General features: G+C 34.9%; 1 protein-coding gene across 1 annotated transcript in view; it reads right to left on the bottom strand.

The window, feature by feature from the left end:
• Positions 1-1,740: 1,740 nt before the first annotated feature.
• RBP1 (retinol binding protein 1) overlaps positions 1,741-25,995 on the bottom strand; it is a gene marked incomplete at its 5' end in the record, with an annotated part of 32,044 nt that continues 7,789 nt past the window's right edge. Inside the window, 2 exons of the mRNA XM_081953855.1 lie at positions 1,741-2,500; positions 10,892-10,993. Of these exons, the coding sequence (XP_081809981.1) occupies positions 2,447-2,500; positions 10,892-10,993 (156 nt within the window). The 3' untranslated portion in view covers positions 1,741-2,446. The remainder of the gene's footprint in view (positions 2,501-10,891; positions 10,994-25,995) is intronic.

Genomic DNA, 25,995 nt, shown 5'->3' with positions numbered 1-25,995 from the left:
CTTCTTATTATATGGGAGAATCTCCCATTGTTTATTTTTGGTTTATCTTTTGTGACGAGAGAATGAAATTTGACCATGAAACGATAGAGGACACTTAAATTTATCTTATTATTTATTAAACAAATGTGTATGTTCCTTTGTTGCCTTTCCATCAAGTGTATTGTTTTAGGAAAGAGGGACTGCAACATTTGGGAAGGTAAAATGGAGAGGGTGGGATGAGGTGTTTTAGTACCACTAGGGGAATAGAAATGATGGCATGAAAGTGTCATTTTCATGAATTCCAGTTTCCGAAGTTTTAAATCTTTGCATCTTGATAAGAACTTAACAATAGCTTGAACTATTTTAATCACTGATGCATCTTACAAGTTTGATTAAAAGCGTTCAGAAAACTGATTATAAAAACAATTATATGACATCATACCATCTGTATGCTATCACTTGGATTTTTAGCACAAAAAGAAACATACCTTGATTGATAGTGTTAACCCATTACAAATGCTCAGATTTATTGTTAAACAAACAAATACACATAAGTACTTAGAACAAAGGCATATTTGTGTCACATAGAGATGAATATTATTCTAGGATTCAGTCAAAGTAGACTTTTTGCATGCTCTTATTGGACAGATCAGGGACTGATGTTCTAATGTGGCTCAGATGTGGCACTGATGTCGCTCAGTAGCTAAGATGCTGAGCTTGTCGATCAGAAACATTGGCAGTTCAGCATTTGAATCCCTAGCGCCGCGTAACAGAGTGAGCTCCTGTTACTTGTCCCAGCTTCTGCCAAACTAGCAGTTCGAAAGCATGTAAAAAAAATGCAAGTAGTAAAAACAGGGACCACCTTGGTGGGAAGGTTAGTGTTCTGTACACCTTTGGTGTTTAGTCATGCCAGTCACATGACCATGGAGATGTCTTTGGACAGCGCTGGCTCTTTGGCTTTGAAATGGAGATGAGCACCGCCCCCTAGAGTCAGGAACGACTAGCAAGTATGTGTGAGAGGAACCTTTACTTTTACCTTAATTGGACAGATCAAAGATGAAAGAGAATAGGTAGTCCTTGACTTACAACAGTTTATTTAGTGACAGTTCAAAGTTACAATGGCGTTGAAAAATGTAACAATTTTTCACATCTTTGACCTTTGCAGCATCAAAGTTCAGATGCTTGGCAGCTGGTTCATATTTAGGACCACTGCTGTGTCCCGAGGTCACATGATCAACTTTTGTGACCGTCTGACAAGCAAGGTCAATGGGTAAGCCAGATTCACTTAGCAACTGAGTTTGCTAACTTAACAACTGCAGTGATTCACTTAATAACTGTGGCAAGAAATGTTGTTAAATGGGGCAAAACTCACTTAAAAATGTCTCAACAACAGAAACTCTGTACTCAATTGTAGCCATAAGTCTAACTCAAGAGTATTTTTGTACAATCCCAAATTGGGAAGAATGAAGGTCATTAAGTAAGCTATAGAGGGACTGGGGAATTTAAAAAGGTGCTGCCTGAAAATGCCCTTAGTGAGTAGATTGTGATTGCCATGTGTAGCATGGGTGACAAACTTGCGGAGACACATTGCCATCACGTGATGTATCATGAATGTTTTTACCTTTGCGGAGCTGGGTTGGGCATAGCCTGCATGTGACGCATTTGATCTGCGGGCCACCAATTTAACACCCTGGTGTACAGTATGTTGACTTTATTCTCAATGATTATGAGTGATAATTTTCTACAGGTAGTTGTCACTTAGTGACCATTTTAAATAGTGTTTATTCAGTTACAACAGTGCTGAAAAGTTACTTTGTGATCAATGTCCACAATTGCAACTTTCACAATGTCTCTGTTTCTATTCTAGGTCTCATGTTCACCAGTCAGTATGTCTCGTCCTGTTTAAAATCATAAGCCAGTTGTGGCTGTGTGATTTTCTTTACTTAGCAAGTGCTTCACTTAAGGACTAAGTTACGAGTCCCACCTGCAGTCACTAAACAAAAACAGACGGTGCAGCACATATGAAATTGTGGGAAAGTATTTATAAAATTGTGTAATTGGGTGAATCTATCTAAGAGAAATTATTTATGGAGGAGAAATCTAACTGTTCCAGAAAAATGGATTGTTTAAAGTTGTGGCTGTACGCCCATGATTTCAAGCTATGGTAAATTAAATCTGAATTGGTTTCACAGTTGAATTCCTTGTTGACAGTTCTAGTATGTATTTAAATGTAGTATCCATCAAAAATGTTATAATCAACAGAACATATATGTTGAAATGCAGTAGGTTTCATCAACGTTAATGTGAATTTATATATTATATCTGAGAAAATTAGATGCAAGTTTATGTTGGCCATGGCTTCTTTTCTAAGTGTTACTGAAGAATATTTGTGCACCACAGCATCTGTAGAGTTGGCAGCAGGTTCATTCATTCTGTCCAAGCTTCTTGATCCCTGTGGTTAGCCTTATCACTGTACCTTCTTAAATACTTGCTTACATTTGACACCACAAGCTCTGATTTCCTGAAAAGGAAAGTTCATTTTTAGCTGCTATTTAGTCAGATTCTATATGTTTCTCATGCAAAACCTTTGCTATCTACAATAGAAGCATAAGAAATTAAACTCAAAGATTAAAACAGAGAGAATTTCATCTTAATCTTAAAAATTCATTGTATGACATTTATTGAGGGGTCCTTGGTGCTCTCTGAGCTTGGTTGTTTTCTTGCAGATGTTTCATTACCTAATCTATGGTGCTAGTAGTGACTACTAGTTCTAGTAGTGATTATTAGCACTTGCTTTCTTGCAAAAGTTTCTATCACTGATGATTACTAGCACTGATGATTACTAGCACTTGCTTTCTTGGAGAAGTTTTATTGCCCAAACTAGGTTACGAAGTAACCAAGTTCAGAGAAGCTCCAAACAACCCTTGGTTCAATCCTGAGCTACAAATATTCTCCTTTATTGTATGACATTTCTTGTTTCAGTCCACCTCACCTTTCAGGATTGCTGTGAAGATACAATGAATATGTAAAAAGAATGATTATATACTGGCTTAAATTATTTCTTTCTCAAACATAGACATTGGATATGCAAGTTTTAAGTATTTCAAGTAGACATCGTATATTAAATGCCCTTGCGTGCAACACTGGATTCTATTTTGCTGGATCACATACTTTTACTGGAAAATAATTTTATAATAGAATCACTTTTGAAATATCAAAAGCTTTTTTTATGGGGGAAGATTTTAGAATTCTTTATTTACATTTAACACCAACTGTCAGTAGCTGCAATGATATTTAAACAAAAAAGTATCCAGGGACAAAGCATGACTAATTCTTTATAAAGTACAGTCAGGCAGACACGTAGGTTAAACATCTGTGTGCATTTGCAGCAGTGAGGAGACCAAAATATTTAACCCTCTCTTATCTTGATACTTTAAGTTATTTGACTGTCCATCAAAATAGCCCTTAACGAATAATTACAAGTATGCCGTTGTATTGCCAGCATGATTATGTATTGTACTGAGTGGATTGAAATAGCAGCATCCGGCTTCAGTTATAATGTCTTTAAAGTAAATTCACAGGTAGGAAGATGTTATTCAAAAAAGTGCATCTTAGAATCCAGTCCTTTAAGAATGAATGGGTATCTTATCATGCCAAGGATATGCCTTTAGCTTGGGATGATTACTATATGTGGGGTTAGGACTATTATTAGAACTACACATAGATTGATAGGATGAAAATAGTAGAAGTTACACACTGTTCAGTTAGGTAGTTCGTGAAGGAAAGAATAATCAAGATGCTGGATGTTCCATTTATATTGTTAAGCAGTTGGTTTAAACCAAGATGCCACAATTGATATGTCACTAATGATATTTTTCCTATAGACAGTGCTGAATAAGGCAGAGCTGAATAGTCTCAGTGCTTTAATGAGGCAGTATAAATGTTTTAGATTTATGAATTATTGGAATGCTTCAAGGGACAGGACAGGTCTGGAGAAAATGGACATGCTGCACTTGAAACAGTTATGTACAAAGCAGGTGGGAACATAAAATGAAAAATGGGGAAGAAGAGTTTTAAATTTGATCCCAGGAAAAAGTTGTAGGATGGAAAGAGCTAATTCTGGAAAAATTATTCCCAGAAGAAGAGGATGATTTATTGTGGTAAATGTTCAGGGGAATCACTGCAGTCAAAGTCAAATATGAGATGGAATGTGCCACAGGAAATCTAAAAGGGAGAGTTGATGTAGGTCCTTACATGCCAGTGCTAGGATTTTCCAAACTAAAATGGAAGATTTGAAGTCCAAGAGCAGAGATACAGATCTTTTAGAAATCTTGTGGAATGGAAATAATTTTGAAGACAAAAAAAGCAAGAAGAAAGTTTTAACTTTGCTGAAAAGAAACCAGCATGGCTTTTGTAAAGCTAAACCTAGTCTCACTAAGCTACATTTTTCTGATGTTGTCAACAAGCCTATAGATCCAATAGATTCTGTATGTTTAGGTTTTCAAAAAACAGACCTTTGATAATTCTGTCATCAAAGGCTCTTGGACAAAATTCAGGCATTAGATAAGAGCACAGGTGGCCTCATGGTTTAGAAAAGCATTAAAATACATCAAAGTAGAAATACATAGATAGCTATCCTTTTAAATTATCTGTTTCGAATCACCCACTGTGGCATCCTGTACCTGTTAGGAAAGGAAGTTTTCCATTTGTATATATGGAGTGAATACTATGGAATAAACTAGCCTTGCTTGTTTAAGTTGATAAAATAAAAATAAAATTGTGAAAGAATTTCAGATTAAATAAATTGGCTTCAAAATGGCAAATGTAGTTCTGGGTAAACAAATGCACCTTAACACAAATAATAATAATAATAACTAGGACAGATTTCTAAGTCCCTGACTAGAACTTGAATGACCCAAGAACATTAGGCTAAGATGTGATTCTTTCTACTTGCTTTTCAAACTATATTATTCAACGATGATGACAATCACATCAACAGATTCAGAATTTCCCCTTATACACTAATTTGATATGAGTTGGTGCTGATGGATTCTAGAAATTACAGTAAACCTGATAAAAGGTTAGCTCAGGGTGTAATTGCTATAAAGAAAGGCAAATTTCATGTTTGGCATTATTAGGAAGAGAACTAAAAACAGAACTGCAAATATAATAATTTCCTTGCGCAAATTCATAATGAGACTGCCTTTGGAGCAATGTATATGTCAGACCTGCAAGCCATCTTTTATCTTTTGGACTTCAGGTCTGCCACATTTTCTACTGTAGAGAAATGGGAGAGGGATTATACAGAGTGTGGGTGATAAGTAGCCTTAATAACATTCTTTTTCAGAAAAATGATCAAGGTCAACTAGCCCTGCAGCTGCAATGAGGTGACTGGGAGCCATATTTAGTTAGGGTGGTGCCTGATTGGATCATGTGATGGACATGTGGGTGCTGGGCAGAGAGTTAAACTTTCTTTTAGATGGGGAAAACTTAGAAACTTTCAGATTCGGGGTTTTCCAGATGTGCCAATACGACATCTCTAATAAAATGGAACTTTGAGGAATCTCAAGTCTCATAGTCTTCTTTTGTTAGAGGTGTTACTTGGAACCCTGACATTAACCCAAATCTGACAGTATATAGCTCTGGTCACAAACCTTATAAATTGTGTATCAGGGACTAGAAAAGAGAACAATAAAAATAATTAGGGGACTGGAGCAACTTCTTTTTGATGAAAGACTGTGGCAACAGAGTCTTTTTAGATAGAAATGTGAGAAGTAATAGGACAAAGAGAAGCATTGTAGAGTTATATAAAATCACACATGGCATCACTATGATAATGTAGATACATGTTTTTCTTCCTCTCTCAGAAGTTTAGAACTGAAATGTAACACGAGGACATTCAAGATAAACAGAAGCAAATCTCACTTTTTCTCATAACACAAGAATTGGGGAATTCACTGTGCCAGCAGTTATAGTAATGGAAGTTGGATGCTTTTAAAAGGAGATCAGAGGTATTTATGGAGAACTAGAGTCTCAGTGACTACTAATTTTGATGGCTGTTTTCTACCTTTTGAATCACGGCACTGTGCCTTAAATACTTGTTGCTAGAAGCAACAGTGGGAAGGATTACTGCTGCCAAGCCAAGGTGTCTGAACTTCTGAAATGCATCTGTGACCTAATGAACTAGATTGGATGAGCTTATACTATGATTCAGGAGGATGCTTTTCATGTCATTTTCTCATGTCTTTGATTTAACACAAAATATCAGACTTGAATTTCTATATGAGAGACTTTAGACAATGGTACCAATATATTTTAAGAGACAAATTACCTGAATGCTCTGAACATATTTTTTTCAGTCAAAGTTGGAGCTTTCGATATAACTTCTCAGAGAATAAAAATATTTCTGAATTGAAAAACCTAAAGGGAATATGTGATCTGAATGGAATTTGAACAGGAAGGAGAAGGGCACTTTGGATTTAAAAATGGATTAGCTGGAATCGAACTAGTTCAACAAAATTTAAAAAAATAGAATGCCATGTATTATGTATCTTTCATATCAAATGAATTCAGTTACAAAATAAATGCAGTTGGGATGTAAGACACTGCGACAGGAAGACCATCACTTAAAAGGCCACCTATAGAAGAGAAAGGGTCATTTAATTAAAAGAAGTTATAAATAACCATACTTGACAAGAACAGAAAAATGAGATCTAGAATGCTACAGAAATTGACCTAAGAAAAATGTGTGCATTAATTGACTTAAAAATGCTGACTAGAAACTGAGCTGTCCGGAAATAATCATGAACAAACCTCTGAAGCTTATGGCAGATCATTTAATAGACATTGCAAAAGGATTAATTAACACATGGAATAGTGTCTGGCATTCAAGAAGGCATATAATATTATTAGTGAAGCATCATGGAGTAAATCTTATGTCAACTAAATGTTTTGCAAATGAAAAGATTTTTTCAAAAATTCAAAAATGTGTACAGCAGACATTAAAATATATTAATAAAACAGCATCCACATATTTGAAAGGTACAAGGAAAGAATATTAAATGTTTCAGAATGTTTACGGTTTAGAGATGTGATAATGCAAGTCTTATAATCATACTGAAAATACAACCAAAAGCAGCTTAAGGTATAGTACATAAGGATTCTCAAATTTATTTGGTTATGCTAAAGCATGAAAAGCCAAAATTTGGCAATTTAAAAGATGATATTCTCTGTTCTGATCTACTACAGATTTTAAGATCTGTGGTTCATTTCTCCATCCCAACACATCATAATGACTTTTATATTGGTAAATGGAATGCCTGCCCCATGGACACATGGCTTGATAACATTTTGGTACCAGAGTGGCATGTTACTTGTTATTTTTGGATTTGTTATTTTTTAAAATATGAAGTCTCTTCATATTTGAGGTTTCAGCATATTCCTCTCTGTTGGCTTAAAGATTCACCTACCAATTCAATTTAAATACCTAAAGGTTCACCTGGATGCTTATGCATGTATTATCCTGACCTAAAAAGGAAATGCATTTTAGAAGTACCAAGTTTGGAGAGTTAGTTTTGTAAGCTGTTGTGGGGGAGAGAGCTTTCAATGCTATAAAGAACTACTTGAAAAAGAAATGATAAAGTTTATTAGGTACTAGTAGATAGATTGTCAGAGATAATGGCTGGAAAGAAAATGATGCTTTCAAAAGTGAATTGCTCACTTTCATTTCCAAAGCTATAAATAATTTTAATCTTAAGGGGAAAAAGGAACATTAAAAAGAACAGCTGCTCTTCCTACATTATGCGCACATTGTTTATGATGTACTGTTTAGGGTATAAAAATAACCCCAATTCAAATTTTCTTTATACCATTACTGGTGTTAGGAATGTTCCTATGCTTTCACTGATACAGAAAGATTGATACAGAAAGAAAAAAATGGATAGTTTACTAGAATGCCTTCTTCTATTTAGACCAATGCTGTTTATGAAAGAATATAGTAAACTTGGTATTGCTATTAAGTATTTCAGACATCCATCAGTGCTTAATTATTCTGGAGATCGGCAGTGTGATGTTCAAGAAAGATATTGATTACTGCATTTAATAAATGAAAGAAAGAGATAGGAAAGAGTAGAGAAGAAGACACACATTTTAAACAATTTCATATCTGGACTACTGGGCTGAAAAACTGAAAATGCCTACATTAAAAGAGTTGATGATTGTGAGCTATTCATGGAGAGGATTTGAAATCACACAAGTGGTCTAAACAGTCGCTTCTCAAGATAGCACTTTCCCAGTGGCTTAGAGAAAGCCATATTTGTTTGAATAGAACCAGTGTCTTCCTTTCCTAATCATTTTTGGAAAGTGCTTGTTAATTGCTTTTCACCTATTATGAATATGCGGACTGATAAATTTTGGACAGCACTGGGAAGTTTCCTGCAATAGGAAAATAATTGCTTCAAAAAACAAAGCAAGTTTTAAATGTACTTTTATGGAAAAATAACAGAATAACACACAAAGAAGGGTTTCCCTGGCAATTGTAACGTCACCAGCTAATCGCTGGTAGGTCAGAAGTGCCTTGGTAGGTGCTTCTGACACGAATGTAGTAATAGCAGGTTTTTAAATTTTGGAATAAACAGGAAAAGGGTGAATACAACATTGAATTTCGAAAGTTACAAACAGAATAGAGATTCAGATGGATTTGAAATAAGATTCTGTCTGTGCAAAAATGCTATGGTTTAAATCTTTTTTTTTAAAAAAAGAATCATGATAGGTAAAGGAGTCCCTGTGCATTTTACTTTGCTAATCATTGCCGACTGTAGGGGGCAGTGCTCATCTCCATTTCAAGACCATAGAGCCAATGCTGTCCAAAGACATTTCCATGATCATTTGGCCAGCATAATGTTATGTAGCAATGTTACCTTCCCACCTTAATGGTTTCTATTTATCTACTTATGTGTTCATACTTTTGAACTGGTAGGTTGGCAGGATCTGGGGTGAGGACGGGAGCTCACCCCATTGCATGCACTCAGGTCTTGAACCTGAGCTGCCGGTTGACAAGCTCAGGGTCTTAACCACTGAGCCACTATGTTACCCATTTAGAAACTAGAAACAGAACCAGAGAAACTAAAGATTACAATGAAAGAAGAATACTTACGGACAGATTTGATTTACTAATACAGAATGGAGCAAAATACTTCAATATTTGATGTACTGAAGGGTCTTTTTGTACAATGAACCCAGAAATTAATTTTAAAACACACTCAAAGAGATTCATTAGAGATAGACCAAGTTTGAAAGATGTTATGGAACAAGTTTTACTGGATCAAATAAAAACACATCTGAAAGTGGGTATAAAAATTATTAAAAAGATGCTATTGCATATACAAAGAAAATCAGGATATTAATACTAATTAAAAGGGATGTACAAGTAACAGATCAAAAGAGTGACCTGAATAACTTTCCTATGTTGGATTTACAAGAGATTTTTGAAAGGTTCAAAGACTTTTGAGAGAAAAGGTAAAGAAAAAATGAAATCAAGTTCTAAGACATTATTTGAAGTTTTTATTTACACCGTTTTTAATTTCTTGATTGTTTTTTTCAAATTGTTATTTCAACATTGTTAAAAATAAAAGGAAAGAATATAAAGGCTTATTTGACAAAGGTTAAATTCGATGTTAAATAGATCAGGACTGAATGACAATGAGGCTTTAAGCATTTGTTTATAGATAAGAGATGACATATCAAAAGAAGATATTTCCCATTTGTTGCATTTAAAGGGAATTGATAAATTATTAAAATTACTTGTTTTCACTTGTTATGATGAAAAAGGAAGTACTTACTGTATTTTTTTTCTTTACTATATTCTTATTTTCTTTCTTTTCTATTTTTTCTTTTTATTCTTTTTTAGTTTTTACCTTTAATTTATTTATTTATTTATTTGATTTGATTTCTAGACCGCCCCCTCTCCCCGAAGGGACTCGGGGCGGTGTACAGGTACCAAATTAAAAACCATACAGATAACAATAAATATAATTAAAACTGGATTAAACTTTAAACCCCTGTACAAATTTATAAAAATTAAAAACTTAGCTTTAAGACCAACCCGTAAAATTTAAAAATACAGACTGAGGTGGGAGAGCTGGAGTTAGGCCAGGCCAGCTAGATTAAACAGGTGGGTTTTGAGCTTCTTGCGGAAGGAGCGGAGGTCCGTGGTTGTTCTAATATCAGGGGGAAGGTCATTCCAGAGGGTCGGGCCCATCACAGAGAAGGCCCTTCCCCTAGGCGTCGCCTGCTGGCACAGCCTAGTGGACGGCACCCGGAGGAGTCCCTCTCTGTGTGAGTGGATCGGCCGAAGGGATGTATGGTAATTGTCAAGCTACTGAGGATTTATGTAATAACTTTCAGCTGATGAGAGGTTGTAAGCTGTAATCAGCAAGATTGATGCAATGAGGATGATTCAGCAATACAGGCATTGCCTCTTTAAGAATCTGATGGTCCACACAAGTCATTTACTGTTTTAAGAGGAGTCTATATGTAGGTGGTCATTAGAGAGGAGTTCCTCTGTCTCACCATGTATTCAGTTCTCTCCTTGTGTCTGTAGTGAATGGTAAGGAATTTATTTCCTGCATGTATATGTCTGTATATAGTTGTATATAAACCACTTTTAATCTTAAGGCTCTGTGTGCTGTGTTATTGCTCCTGGGTTTAATACTAGATAATACTAGTCACTAGTATTATCAGTACTAGATAATACTAGATAATACTAGTCACTAGTCACTAGTACTAGATAATACTAGATAATACTAGTCACACTGCCAAAACTCTGACAGTAATATTTAATAACATTATATAACAACAACAACAACAACAACAACAACAACAACAACAACAACAACAACAACAACATCCTTACTAAGTGCATTTTGTTTCCTTCAATCCATTGGTTCCAACCACGGTCTTCTTTTTCTCCTTTCTGCACACAAAGAAGTGTATCTCCATCCCATGTCACACAACTCTAATAAAAAAAAAATACCATCCAATTCAAACCAACTAACAAAACTGAACTGTAAAATATATTATTTTCACCCTTTCTTAAGTACTTTTAGGAAATAAAATTCAATATTTAATTTTAGAAGTTAGAGTGTCTTTAATAAATATTCTACTAAAAATGAAAAACATTTTCCCAACAGGATTATTGTTCTAGGATTTATAAACTCCTTTTAATCCCATAAAAAAATTAAAATCAGTAATTTCAAAGTCTTTTAAATTCTACGCCAGAGGTTCAGCTCAAACTATTCTTAAGTAGAAGACCAAAAAGGGAAGATATGATAACTTTATAACAATTTTTTGTTTGAAGAAATCATTAAAAAGTCATATCACCCATGGTCTGTCTGTCCGTCTGTCTGTCCCTCCCTCCCTCCCTCTCTCTCTATCTCCCTCTCTCCATCCATCTCTCTCTCTCTCTCAGCAGGGAGCATAATAAATCTAATTTGTTCTGCATCTTCTTCTAATTAAAGTTAATTAAGACTCAGTTAATAAGGAAAACCATTCAGTTTTGATCATTCAAATTGGATATTATTGAGTATAACTTTTAATACTTTTCTTATATACATGTAACACCTCAGTTACCTAAAATGATTAAAATAAAAAGACTTGGTGAATTGTTATTTCTTGGATAAAATCTTTAGCTCATCTGACAGAGAGAGTGAGAAAAAGGCAGGCAATAGGAATATCTGAAATATAATTTTTTCTAAGTAGTTAAAAATCATTTAAATTAAATTTAAATTAAAAATACCTGATATGTCATTTCAGTGCTTGATCAATATTCCATTTCTGCTCCATAAAAATTACAAATTGATAATAACGTTGGAGTATATTTGGAACCTGTACTTATGGGTTTCTAGGCTCATACAACTGCAGTAATCCAAGATTATTTCAAAATGTTGACAAGTATGTGATGTTGTCATACTATATTTTCCACTCTTACATACATCATTTGTATTTCAAATTTTGTCACAACTACCGAAGTCATGGATTTTGCGTAATTTCATGAAATGTTCACATATGTGTACCACAAGTTAGACAAATATCTCTGGCAAAAGACTTCTTTTAAAAATAATAAGAACACGCTTAGAAAATATTTCTCTGCACCCTCTAGAATAAATCTAAATTAAGGTCATACAATGCAGGCATCCTTGACCATGGAAACTAGATAAAAATGCTTGAGTGTCAAGAATTTGATATACATTAATCTGAAATTTTTGAAATAGTATGAAGGAATATATGTGAAAAAAACACACATTAGGATAGCATCAACTTCACCAACTTCGTAAACATTTTGGGTAGTCCTTAACTTCTGAACATAATTGAGCAGAAAATTTATGTTACTGAGTGAGAAATTGGTTAAGTGAGTTTTGCCCGATTTTACAACTTTTCTTGTCACATTTGTTAACCGATTCATAAAATTCATAAGTTAACCACACTTATGAATTTAATCACAAGGTTGTTAAGTGAATCTAGTTTCCCTATTGACATTGCTTGTCAGAAGGTTGCTAAAGGGGATCAGATGACCCTGGGACACTTCGTCATAAATGTGAATCAGTTGTCAAGCATCCAAATGTAAATCACATGACCATGGGAATGCTGCAGCGGTCTTAAGTGTGAAAAATGGTCAAAAGTCACTTTTTTCAGTGCCATTGTAACTTTTAATGGCCACTAAATGAACTATTGTAAGTCGAGAACTAACTATATCAGGAAGCTATTTCTAGCATATACTGCAATGTCCTGGATGAAGTAAAAATGGCATGCGACATGAAAGGTGACTGCTTAGTTTAGTTTGAACAGGTGACATTTGCACACTTACTAATAATCTCCAGTATTTTAAAACTTTGAAGTGTTTCTTAAGATTTTGTAGTATTCTCTATAGTAAACATAAAAGAGTCCGAGAAATCAGCAGCATATTTAGATTACCTAAATTATTATTTCTATATCAGGTGAGAGTAGAATTTGCATATAAATGATCTTATAGTGAATTATTTTATCAGTCCATTTTAACTATTATTATATGAAGTAATTATTATGAAAAAAGAGCTTTCCTTCAGTGGAGAGTTCTCTTATATGTTAGGATGGATTATTTTATGAAATTGCCAAATAATCCATATGATAATCTAAGGGCCACAAAAGTATGTCTTAATGCATTTTTCAAGAGGAATAAAAGAAACTCAATTTGCAATTTTGCTGCATACCAATGCCAATTAAATCTCAATCCCTGTATTTTTCAAAGACAGCTTTTCACACATTCAGTTGAGAGTCATCAACTAGCAAATTATTTCATGAAAATGAAATGAGGAATATTTTAGCTAAGTGTTTACATTTTAAAGACAGCAGTGGTGTTCTGTTTCCATGTTGTTATCTTAAGTACAAGCCGAATTAATATTTTACAATGGTATTCTGGAGCTGTTAAGAATTAAGGAGATGGAAAAGTGTTATATCTTCTTTTATTAGGCTGATGAGGAAATTATTTTAAATGTATGATGTTTAAATTAGATTTGGTTTTATTCTTTTAAATGCAAAAGTGCATTTAAAAACAATGATCCCCAAAGTGGAGAAAACAATTTATTTTCAAACTGCCACATGTGAAATAAAAATAAAACAACATTACATCAAAAGTCCCAACTCCATTTGAGTTGATTAATTTAGTCTAGGTACTAGAATATTATCTGATCACTCTCCCCCTTTTTTTGATTGACATTTTTTCTGAAAACTAGCTTGACTCCTTGTGTACATGTAATAATACATCTTTTAGAAAGTCACATAGCACAGATTTAGTTCAGTAAATTCATGGTAGAAAGCCCTTTTATTTTACATAAAGCTAATTGGAGAAAGAAGGAGAGGGAGATAGAGAGATTCAACAATGCCTGTTTAATGTATGTATTTCTGAGAAATGTCTCTGCTAGGCCTTGCCTGCAAAGCTAACTGAAGTTATTTTAATTGAAGTTAGTGGGGATTACAAAAATGAAATCTAGACAAAGTGAGACATAAGTTGTACCTGCCCAATGCTTCAAATGGGACACATACAGTAACAGAGCTTGTGTCCGTGGATCAGTCAAAAAGTCAAAGAAGACTTTTCACCAGTAGAGGGAACCCTCATCCAGCATTTGCAAACTGAATAGAGCACCAGCTGACCTTGAAAAACTACAATAATTTTGATGGTTCTGTTTCATTAGTTGTTCCTTTTTAACAATTTAATACGACTTTGGAAAAACAAAAATTCTAACCTATGATGCATTTTATTCTGCTAATACTATGTTGTTTTCAGTTAGTCCCAATGGAATATAACATTCTAAATATGGTGGGATCAATGCCACCAAATTCCAACAGTGAACAATTTCTGCTCACTTCAATGAGTCCAGCCTAAGATATGCTTCTAAAATATAAGACCATTACTTTAATTCTGAAATAATTTTATTTCAAACATATGATGTCTTCAATTTGTAGTCTCTCTGTATAGGATCCCACTGCCTTTTCCACATTATTTTTTTTAATCTGTGAAGAAGAGGTACACAATGTGTTTTGACAATTCATAAATAATTCATTCATAATATTCAGCCCTCTGCCCTAAGCATTTTTGTTCGACTAGCAGTTATAGTTCTATAGTTTGAAGGTGAGATTTTCCTACTAAAGATTCCATGCTGTCTTCTCCTTAAGCCTTAAATTGTCACTGCTGAATTTTCTCCTTTGGAAAAGAACTTTCATAGAACTGGCATAGGATTAGGGTTAAAGATTTTTTAAGCTGAATGGAGTTTGATTGTTTCTTTTATTCTGGCTTGTCACTTATTTCCAAAGTTCCCATAAATCACAAAAATGTTAACTTCTATTTTGTCCAGCTGACAAAACCTAGATTGTTCTTGTATTGGCATATGTTCAAAGAGAACAAAGTACAAACAATATTTTAGACATACCTAATTATTGCTATATATTTTTTATAAATGTCTTTTCTCCATTAAGTTCTTCATGGAAAACTTTTTTTGTTTACGTACTTCCTTCCATATGTTCAGTGACTGTGTTTAGTGTGATATTCTGGTAAATACACATTCTCATTGCATGAGACTACATATACAAGAGTCCAGAAAAGTACACCTCAAATTATCATTATCATTGATAGCTTTACCATATGTAGATTAATAAAAATAGTTATGTGCTTGTGTTTGTAGTACTTTGCTAATAGCATAAATCCAGTGTATCGTGGTTGCAATCCTAATCATACATTCTTCCTTATCAATATGGTTCACAATAGAGTTTTAGAATTGAAGTATAGACCATTCTGTGTAGCTTTGTGGGCCAGTTTAGGTGTCAAATGTATGTCACTTCCTCTGATTGTACTTTTGTATTTACTTTCAGCACACTCCAGGGTTTTGTTACTTGCCTTTTCCCCATTTACAGTCCTGCCTTCATAGGAATTTGAGAAATCAAATGTTCTTTCCAAACCCATTCCTTAAAATGCATGTAAAGCAATCATAGCTGTGTTGGCTGATTTTTTTAAAAATGTAATTCTATTACTGGCAAACTATAAGCTGACAAAATGACATAAAAGAAAGTAAAAGTGTTGCAGTTATCTAAACTCTTCCTTAGACATAATAGCGGTAAATTAAGAAATGGGAAAATAGTAGGAAATAAAAGCAAATATGCAGAAACCTCTGCTGTAGAACTCCAAAGGTCCCATCATTTTGGTTGATCTCATTAATGTTGTTGTTCAGCTACAAAGTTTGCATTTTCAAGGCAATCTGAACTCCACCCACAGCTGTGTAAAATGTAAATATAAAAAGTAAAATACATGCTTTGTACATTGTAATTTAAGTATGAAAAAGGAAAAATATACAAGTCATTTAAAATCAAGCCATTTTCAATGCCCAAATACATTTAAAAAGTAATGTAATATTGTTATTTAAGCATATTAATTAATTCATAAACATTGGCATTTATGATTAAATGCGAGGTTAAATAAAAGTCATTCTTCCTTTATTTTACAATGCACATTTCAAGAAGCTATAATCAGAAACAAGACTTTTGGGATATACAGTACTTTGAAAGAGTAAAACTAATACTTAAAGAACTTCATTATTTTTGGCTAACTAGAATTTTTTGTTGTTGCTTAGAGACTCCAAGTTAGAAGATGTACATTTTCTTTAAAATGTAATTTAACTTCATAACTTCAAAAATTAATGTTGCTTCAATTTCCAATTGGGCATGAAACATACTAAATCTGCCCTGCTGTCTTTCATCTCTTAAAATAAACATTGCTTTTAAAAATTATGATTGTAAGTATTTCCCATGGCATTCAGCATTGACAATAGACAGTAAAAACTGCCTATGAGAAAAAAATAGGCAAGGAAAGCTAAATACACAGCAGGTACAGAGAATTCCCTAGAAGGTGACACGTGTTTACCCTGGAGATAGTACTTGCCTTGAAAACTGCCAAACTTGAATCATTTCTGAACCTGAAATATATAGGTTCTCCTTTTGTTAGAGCATGTTATTTAGAAACTAAAACCAATATTTTGTTAGGAAAACTCCAGAGTAAAATATCTACACCAGACTTACTGCAATCAGGATGCTCAATAGATTCTTCCATAGGAAACTGTTGTCAGAATCCTTCTGGTTACTTTATCCTTTTTGATGGTGCTACCTATTGCTTTATCACTTGACCCAGATATGTTCCAAGTGCAACATCTGTTAGCCTTGTTTATGCTGGCTTGGGACATATCCGGAAAGCCAAAGATTCTGTGTTACTACTCTGGATATTATCATTTTTCTAGTCATTGATAAATCATATAACACACAGTACGAGCCAGCAGAAATGATTGAAAATTAACAACAATATATGCTTCGTGCATGTGTTTTCCTGCGTCTTTCACATATATCTGTTCACCAATCTCCCCCACAAGCATGGGACTATGATATGCTGAAATCATCTTTAGCTATTGCCAGATGAAGTGATTATTGAGATCACTCCCTTTTTTGCTTTAATATATCAAAAAGAAAGCTCAAAGGAGCATGACAAGAACACACACACAGAGAGAGGTTATATTGTCAAAAATTATATTGTATACAATACAGTCTAATTTTTACACAGATCATTAAACCTGTCTTAACTGCACAAAATATTATTTAAGCCATTGTTTGAATAAAACTTAGCTCATAAATAGATGAAACTCTTGTGTAGATTTATTTCATTACTGAAGTGTGACCTTCTTTGTTATCTCCAAACTTGAAGATCTGTTGTACTTTTTATATGGTGATAAACATTTTTTGTAATAATGTGATTTTTGTATTTTTTTAATCTCTGGTTTTACCTGTTTGTTTGAGCTGCATATGTAGCTCACCAAAATCTCCTTTAGTGAGCTACATATATTTGATTAATAAATTAAATAAGTAAATAATTTTTGGAAAATAATTCAAAACATATTCATGTGTCTCCTAACAACTTCCCTATAGAAAAAGCAGTAATTCTATTGCTCTTACTGTAATTATTAATATACTGAAGTTATTCTATTTCATGTAATGTAGAATGAAAAATTCAGATAACCTCTGGGAAGCAAGATAAGAGGTTAAAAAGGTCATAGTCATCATAACAACCAGGTCATTGTCAATCCTCCCAGTTATACCAGGGTAGAAACACATCTAAGTGAACTGTGTCTTATTGTATGGATACATTACAGATACTTGCAAATCTGAAAGTAGAAACTTCCCACTGTTGCTTTTAACTGCTTAATACATTATAATGGGTCAGTAATGGCTAACCTTTTCAGCACCAAGTGCTGAAACTGGAACACATGCGTGCCAAGCGCCGGAACCCAGAAGAGAGCAGCTGGCAACGGTGCACAGAGAGGGCTGTGCATGCCACCTCTGGCACACATGTCATAGGTTCGCTATCATGGGAATAGGTTCTTCCTAAGTGTTTTTCTTGTACTATTAAACTACTTGGTGTTCCTGCCTTTTTTCTCCCATTGTTTCCTTGGCAGCACCTCTTTCTTTATACTGATTCACAGTGCTTTACAGCTTTCTCTAAACAATTTTACAGTCATCATATTGCTCCCAACCATCTGGGTCCCCATTTTACTGACTTGGAAGGATGGATGGCTGAGTCAAACTCAAGCCCTGACAGGATTGAACTCCAGACTGTGGGCAGAGTTTGCCTGCAATGCTGCATTCTAATCACTGCCGCATCACCAATAATCACCAATGGTGATTATGATAATTCCCCTTCCCCCCAATTGGCTTCCTGTTTGGTTTTATTCCCTGTTTAGGCGTGTCAATAGATTGTTTGGATTGCTATTATATTTATATCATAATGTTATTTATTTTAATGTAAGTTACAAAACTGTAAATAGTGTCTCTCAGAGTTGGCTTTCATTGGAGTCTTGTGAAATAAATAAAAATAAATTTAATGTGGATTAAACCTGATTATATGCATACTGCTAGAATACACTAGAGTACAATAAAGAGATATTGCTTTTCTTCTGTGCTTGGAACCCAAATGAATAGAGGGCATCAGAAATGGAAAACATGGAAGTTTGTATTTCTATTCAGTTTATAGATCATTGAGCAGAGAAATCTGCAGGGTCTCCCAAGAATTCCAAAGTTCTATTTAAAGAACCATCATTCCTCCCATTTCAACTTCATGTTCTTCCAGGTGTAAGGAATATTTCAGAATCCTGGGGATAATTTAGGTAATGCTTTTAATGTGTTGTTGCTGTGACAAGCAGGCTGAGAGCCAATGATTTTCAGGTTAAAGTGGGCAGTTATGCAAACACTCAACAGCCATTCAACTTCAAGGCCACTAAACAGCACACAGAGTCTGTTAATCTGTGGGGAAAATGGACTTCAATAAGCATTTACATCCTTCACTATGGACTTCAATAAGCATTTACATCCTTACAGAAGCCGTGGGAAAACATCTGTTTTGTATAGCTTCAACTAGTTTGCAATAAAGATTGTTATCCAGCTAAACTGAGACTTGAAGACTTCTGCAGAATTTTAGTTTAGGGAAAGAGTTTAGCCAGGCAATTTAGTAAATTGAACCAAGGTTGGAGAAATTTGACAATTGATGCTAATGGGGCTCAGAACAAAAATGATGCAGTTATATTATCTGCCTTTTTTGCATGATGTAAGAAAAGTTGTATTACAGTGATTATTACAAATAAAATAATGTTCAGTTTGCAGATAATTGGTTCAATAATGGAAAGCTTGAGTAATAGGATATGTCAAGAACAAATGAAAATGTTTGAAAGTCAGTTTTTTCAATTCCATGCAAAAGATGGATGAAATAAGTAACACTTTGCAATTCAAGGACTTTTTCCATGACTTGTGTTCGACTGAGACAACAAACACATTAATCAGATATAGGAAAATAATCTATATTTTACAATATTGGTGGGGGGGGGGGAGGATAGAATTTTGCCATGTGAAAAATAGTGAAGTCTAAGGAAGTGAAGTAAAAATAGTGAATTTAAGGAAGTAATTAAGTTTGTAATCCCGTCAATATTTCATAAAAATCCACTTTTATAAAAGGATGCATATGTTAATTGAACCGATCCCATTACTTTTTATCCAAATTGCACTCTCTGCTATAGAGCAGAAATCTAAGTTTTCTACCTTAATAATTCAACTTTGCCAGATAGAATTTTCTTTGGTTCCCATCAAACCTATCTTTCCTTAATCTAAGGGCCTTAGAAAAAAAAGTCATAGCAAAGAGTAAACTATCTGATTAAAAAAAAGTATGATGGAGGTCCATTTACCATAGCCTAGATAGCATCTAGATAGCAACTGTCCCCCAGCACATTTGTTGATAAGCCATAAGATGTTACAAAACATGTTTCCATGAAAATAAGACCTGGTCTTATTTTTTGGGGGGTACCAAATAAGCATTAGGACTTATTTTTGAGGAAACACAATTTTAGGGTGATCAGGCCTGCCCCCTAGTGCACACATAAGACCCAACAGGTGTGTGAGGATTGATGATATATGGTAGTAACTGTAGCCTGCCACTTGGTCGGCGCCCTGTGGGGCTGTGCAGAGTGGAAGGCGCAGAGCAGAAACAGACAATCCAAACGCACAGAGTGGAAGGCAGGTGAACCCAACCTACCATGCATGCTGCAGGCAAGCTGAGAGATGTGAAGATGAGCCTCTTATGGCCACTTGCCACTCTAGCCCACTGTGCTCAGTTTTCCGCGTGGTGCATCCAGATCACCTGCCTCTTCCCGCCCCTCTGCCTCTGACTGCTGCCGGTGTTACTGTGTGAAGATGAGCCTCCTGTGGCTGCCTGACACTCTGGTTCTCTACCACTCAGCTTTTCTGTGGCCCACATAGTGCATTCGGATTGTCTGCTTCTCTCTGCTGCTTGCACAGGTACTCAACTCACCTGTGCAGCGTGGGCTGCGGATGCTGCCAGACACCGCCAGCTCACGCTTGCTCACCGCATCCTAAGCTGGCCATGCACAACTCCCTTCACTAGGGCTTATTTTGGGGGTAGATCATATTTTTGGGAAACACGGTATTGCCCTTAGCTTTAATGGTATTGGAAAGAAAACTACAAAGAAAGAAAACAATTAAACAATTCAGTGTGTTTTGATTTGTGGACTATGAGTTCCAAACCAGTTAAAATCTGGTTATTAGAGTTAATTGAGTAAGCATATCTCTAATGCCACAATGCTTTTTAACAAAATGTTATACATCTGCAAGGGGGCACAAATAAAATGTGTCATGGACTTGTGTCAGATGTTGTTTTGTGATGTTAACATGACTGACCATTTTCTGGTCATAGTCCTATTTGTACAAGTTTCTGGCCAGAAGACCAGAAGGCAACAAATATTCCAAAGATAGTAATAGAAAACTTATATAACGTAGGGATGTGAGCAATGACAAGCCTACATTGAATGAAATGCTAGTAACCATTGCAAATTTTCATTAGGAAAAGTTTTAGGATAATATTTATTCAATAAGGGAATATATAATAACTGTAATAGGATGAGCTATACTGTAGTTCATGGACAGCAATTAACCTAGTTATATGGGATCTCAATTAAATAGTATTCAAACTAAATTAAAAACTTATTTCATATTCTTAGCCTACCATTGTCTTCAACTCAAACTAAACTGTTCCCAAAACTTGATTTCTGGAAAGAAGAATTAAGTTTTTAGTACTATACTCTTACCTTTATTTCTTCTCTGGCTCTTAGAAATTTGATCATTTCATGTATACATTTATTTCAATAAAATAATAAGTCCTTTGGAAGCGCAATTATGTGCTTTATATGCTTTAAAACAAAAGGCACTACTAAAAATTGGTAATTTGACACTAAATTTTAGTACAGTTCAGAGTTCTCCAGAATCTGATAATCATTCCAGGTAGATTACCTTGACCTATGGTAAAAGTAGTTCTCATCTTAGTCTATGTCCGGACTTCTATTTCTACATTTCCATTTGAAATAATATATTTTAAAACTATAAAAGGAACAAGTTCTCTACTGAGTTCAGATGATACAGAAATTGCAGAGGTTCTTTTCATCTTCTCCCACACTAACACTTGAAGTATTTTCTTTCTAGTTTTCTTCCAATCATACACCCATGGGAATGTAAAGTTGTAAAAAGACTTGTTTAGAAGAATTGTGCTTATTCTTAGTGTGATTAGCACATTTCCTTGCTCTTTCCCCACTTCTTTACAAGAAACACATTTCTATTGAGTTTTATCTAAATGCCAAATCGTTACAAGTTATGAGCATAATACTCATGCAGTTTTGTAGATTATCTACAACTCACATTTGGCACTTGTAAAGAATATAGAGTCTGGTTGTTTCCAGCTATTGTGGAACATAAATCAATTTCATGCCAAGTCTTCTTGATTCAAATTCAATGGATTGTATGTAGCAAGGTCTATAATTTCTATCATGAGGATGCTAAGGATGTTAGCTAGACAAGTTAATGAGACCTGCAATTATCAGGAGAGAGACACAGCTGGTTATGGTAAAGATAGGGAAACACACACACATACGTTAAATTCTTTTTATACTTCTGGTGATTTGCATTTACTGATTAATTACACAGTTATTTAAAAATCTTTGAAATATGAAAGTGTGAATAATGGAATAATTGAGAACTTCATACATGTAACTGGATGAAAAGCAGAAAGCTTCATACATTTTTTTAAAAAATTCCTGCAGATACAGAGATAATTCATAACAACAGATTACTACATGATCTTTAACACTGCTCTATAGGACCTGCATCTTTACATACAGTAATTGAATATCCCATTTGAGCATAGATCTCAAGTAGAAGCTCTTCAGATGTTTCTTTGAGAACTTCTAAAAGTTTGGGAAGGACAAACATAATGATTCCTTCATTAGCAATATTTTAGTAAAACTTCTCTCAATATCTTTAAACTGATAAATGAAATCTGTCTTTGTTGTTTTAATGTAGAGTTGGGACTGTCCAGATGTTGATTAAAATTCCAAGCAACTTTAAAAGCATGATCAATAAAAAAGATGTTCTAGCAACATCTGCACAGCTAGATTCCCTTCCTTAATGTTTTCAGAGAAGCTTTTAGATTTTATCATATTGATATAAACATGTAACTGCAGAGTTCTATTGAATTTAATATAATTTATATCTGAGAATATATGACATATTCATTAAAATCAATATTTTTTGCAATTTGAAAAATATTACCCTCTTTTAAAGATGTGTATTGGACTGCATATTTACTACAATTATGTGTTGGTACAAAAGAAATAAAATCCATGAGTCTTTCCAATCTCAAACTAGAGAGCTGAACAAAGGAATCATGTTAGCAGTTCTTGTGGCCAAAAAGAAAACAAGTACATATAATAGGCCCAGGATGGCGAACCTATGGCACAGCTGAGTTCAGCCTTTTTTGAAGTGATTTTTCGCCATCCCCAGGCTCTAGAGGCTTTATAGGAGCCTGGAGAGGCCGAAAAGAGTCTCCCCCACCCTCACCAGAGCTCCTCCGGAGGCTTCAGGATCTTCCCTGAAGCCTCCGGAGTGCAAAAAAACAGCCCTATGGGCAAACCGGAAATTCGGGGATGGACTTCCATTTCCTTGTAGGGTCAGTTTAAGCTCTCCGGAGGCTTCAGGGACCTTCAGGAGGCTTCCCTGAAGCCTCCAGAGGACTAAAAATGGCTCTATGAGAAAACCGGAAGTCCCGGTTTTCTCATAGGGCCATTTTTAGTCCTCTACAGGCTTCAGGGAAGCCTCCTGAAGGTTCCTGAAGCTTCTGCAGGGCCTCCGGAGGGGCGGGGGAGGCTGTTTTCGCCCTCCCCAGGCTCCTATAAAGCCTCTGGAGCCTGGGGGTGGGTGGGTGAAAAAAGCATGCAAAAAATGGGGATTGCATCTCATGCACACATGCACAGTGGGGGGGTCACGCGTTGCATTATGGGTGTGGCATGCCAGCGCACAACCACCCTGTGCTCCCCCCTTATGGCACACAAGCCAAAAAAGGTTCACCATCGCTGTAATAGGCAATTACAAACAGAATGTAGCCACTAAGTGTTGCACTACCCAACTTGTGACATAAATTGGTACATTTCTGTGTATATTTACCCATATACAGGACTTCAATTAGCATTACAACATAATTCAAATATCAAATATCATTTAAAGCAGAAAACATAATTTTTGTACATTTTGCTTTTAATGCCAATGATATCATTTTATTTTATTTACTAAGAAAAGCAGTATAATTAATGAACCCTGCAAATCAGCTATCTTCATCCAACTGCCATCTATATATACACCAGACTATAATATACAGATTTTCCAACATGTAGATTCTGGGAATCACAGTCTCAGAATATCTTGAGGACAGCAATTTGAGAAAACTATTCTAAATCCTCTTTAAATGCTGTTTCTGTTAAAGATAATACAGCTTCATTAGGGTTCCTGCTATTAAGCAAACTGTCACTGGCTTATGTATGCTTGAGATTATCAGCTCCAGGCAAATTAGAATCTACAATAAATGCAAATTACACTAGTTATGATATTGCTTTCACTGTAGATTTATTAAATGGTGGCAATTAGTGAAAAACAAAACAAAGCTGCTAGTCAGATTTTTGTATATCCTCTGTGTACTGTGCCAGAGCCAAGAAGTGTAGACATATTGACAAAGGGTCAAGAATATTGATCTTTATAGCTTACAGAGATAGTCATCAAAGTAATTATTTTATCAGTAAACAATGTATCTGCCCTTATGGTATATATGAAAAATCCTTTGGAACATTTATACAGCATTCCATATTTTATTGATACTCTCTTTATTGACCAAGTATCTAAAATGATCTGCAGGACCAGTAACATATTCCACTTCTGACTAAAATGCAACTAAATGAAAATAAATCATCAATAACCACTTGTCTTTAATAAGTTTCACTTTGTACTGACCAAACATGCTTTGGTGGTTTGTTTCTCTTCCATTCACTCTTTTAATTAGCAACTTTGGCCAAAATAGCATATAATGGAACCAATAAATGTTTTATTAACATATTTCAATAGTTCTGAAACAACTACACAAGCCTTAATTCAGGGCAGACTAATACAATATTTTTGCAGAATGCTATCATTTGTGGAGGCACAGACTTGTGCTAGAATGTGTTCTAGAACTAGACAATATGCTTGTCTATTTGGTTATTAATTACAAACATTTGAATCATACTGAAAAAAGGTTCCTTGATAGATTAACTCTTTAACAACAGTTACAGAGTCATGATAAACACAATAGTTCTTGCAATCACTTGCCACAATCTTTGGAATCATCAGCTGGATCACTCAATCACATTAAAACTTATTAGCAAAGGAGATTGCCAATTAGAGGTGTTTGCCAGAGAAACTTCACAGCATCTCTAGAACTGCTATGAGTGAGATTCCTCATTATCATTGCAAAGAGTACTTTTTCTTCAGAGAAACGATAACAGGACTGAATCTCTGCCTAGGATAGTTAAGTGTTAGAGTTGGCTTGGTGTAAAGAACCAGGAGACAGCTTGAAACAGCCCATTATGCAAAGAAAACATTTCCTTAACACCTGGGAAGGGAGAGACTATTAAAAGAAGAGCCAGCAGATGTCTCTTACCTGATGTAATGTTATAGAAGAAAGGGGAGGAGAATCATAATCAGATTTGCAAGATTCTATTATTAGATCCAATCTCATTAAAGTATAGTTTTAGTCCTCCCACAGAATCATTTCTTAATCTGGTCTACTTTGAAGAGTTTATACTTAGTATTAGACAAACCAAATTAAGTATGACTTAGCCAACAACCATGGTTAAAAGATAAGGGAGTAGCACAATATGAAAATGTATGTTTATATAATATACGTATAATATGCATGTTTCTAAGTATACTCCTGTGAAGAGTTTACTGATACAGGAGGCAGCAGCAGTGCCTGTCATGGTAGTGGTGGAAACCCAGAATTATGTAATGGTTTTGGAATTGTACAGAAGAAACACAAAACACGTGTGATACAAGATTGCTTGGAGATGATGACAAATCTTGGCATTGCTACCTGACAGTCTGCAGGGACCAAAAGTTCAAAACAGAAAAGATGTCCAGGTATCACAGTTCTTCTTGAACTAAAGAAGACAGAATCAACATTTCTGCTAAAGTCAAATAAGATAAGCAAAGAAAACCTTTTAGACAATCTTCTATCCCAGTCTAACAGAAGCAAATTGGCATATGAGCCACACTGGGTACATTTATTTCCCTAGTATCAATCTTCTTCTAGAGTCCTGAAACTATTTGTTGTCCTAAAATAATATCCAAGGTTTGTGATACTTCACCAAAGGCAAAATGATGCTAGGACAATCCTATACATTGTTAGTCAAGGAGTCGCCCATAGGACTGCCTCCTAATTGGTTTTTCACAATAGATGCCTGCTCATCCAGTCCAAATAATTATGAGCTTTTCGTCTGCAACACCTTTGAAGTCCCACAGTTTCTGGCAACCATGTTG

This window comes from Natrix helvetica (assembly GCF_964273705.1).
Source record: "Natrix helvetica genome assembly, chromosome: 5".
NCBI lineage: Eukaryota > Metazoa > Chordata > Lepidosauria > Squamata > Natricidae > Natrix > Natrix helvetica.
Note: the sequence above shows the minus strand (reverse complement) of the source record. Positions and strands in the feature narration are given on the sequence as shown.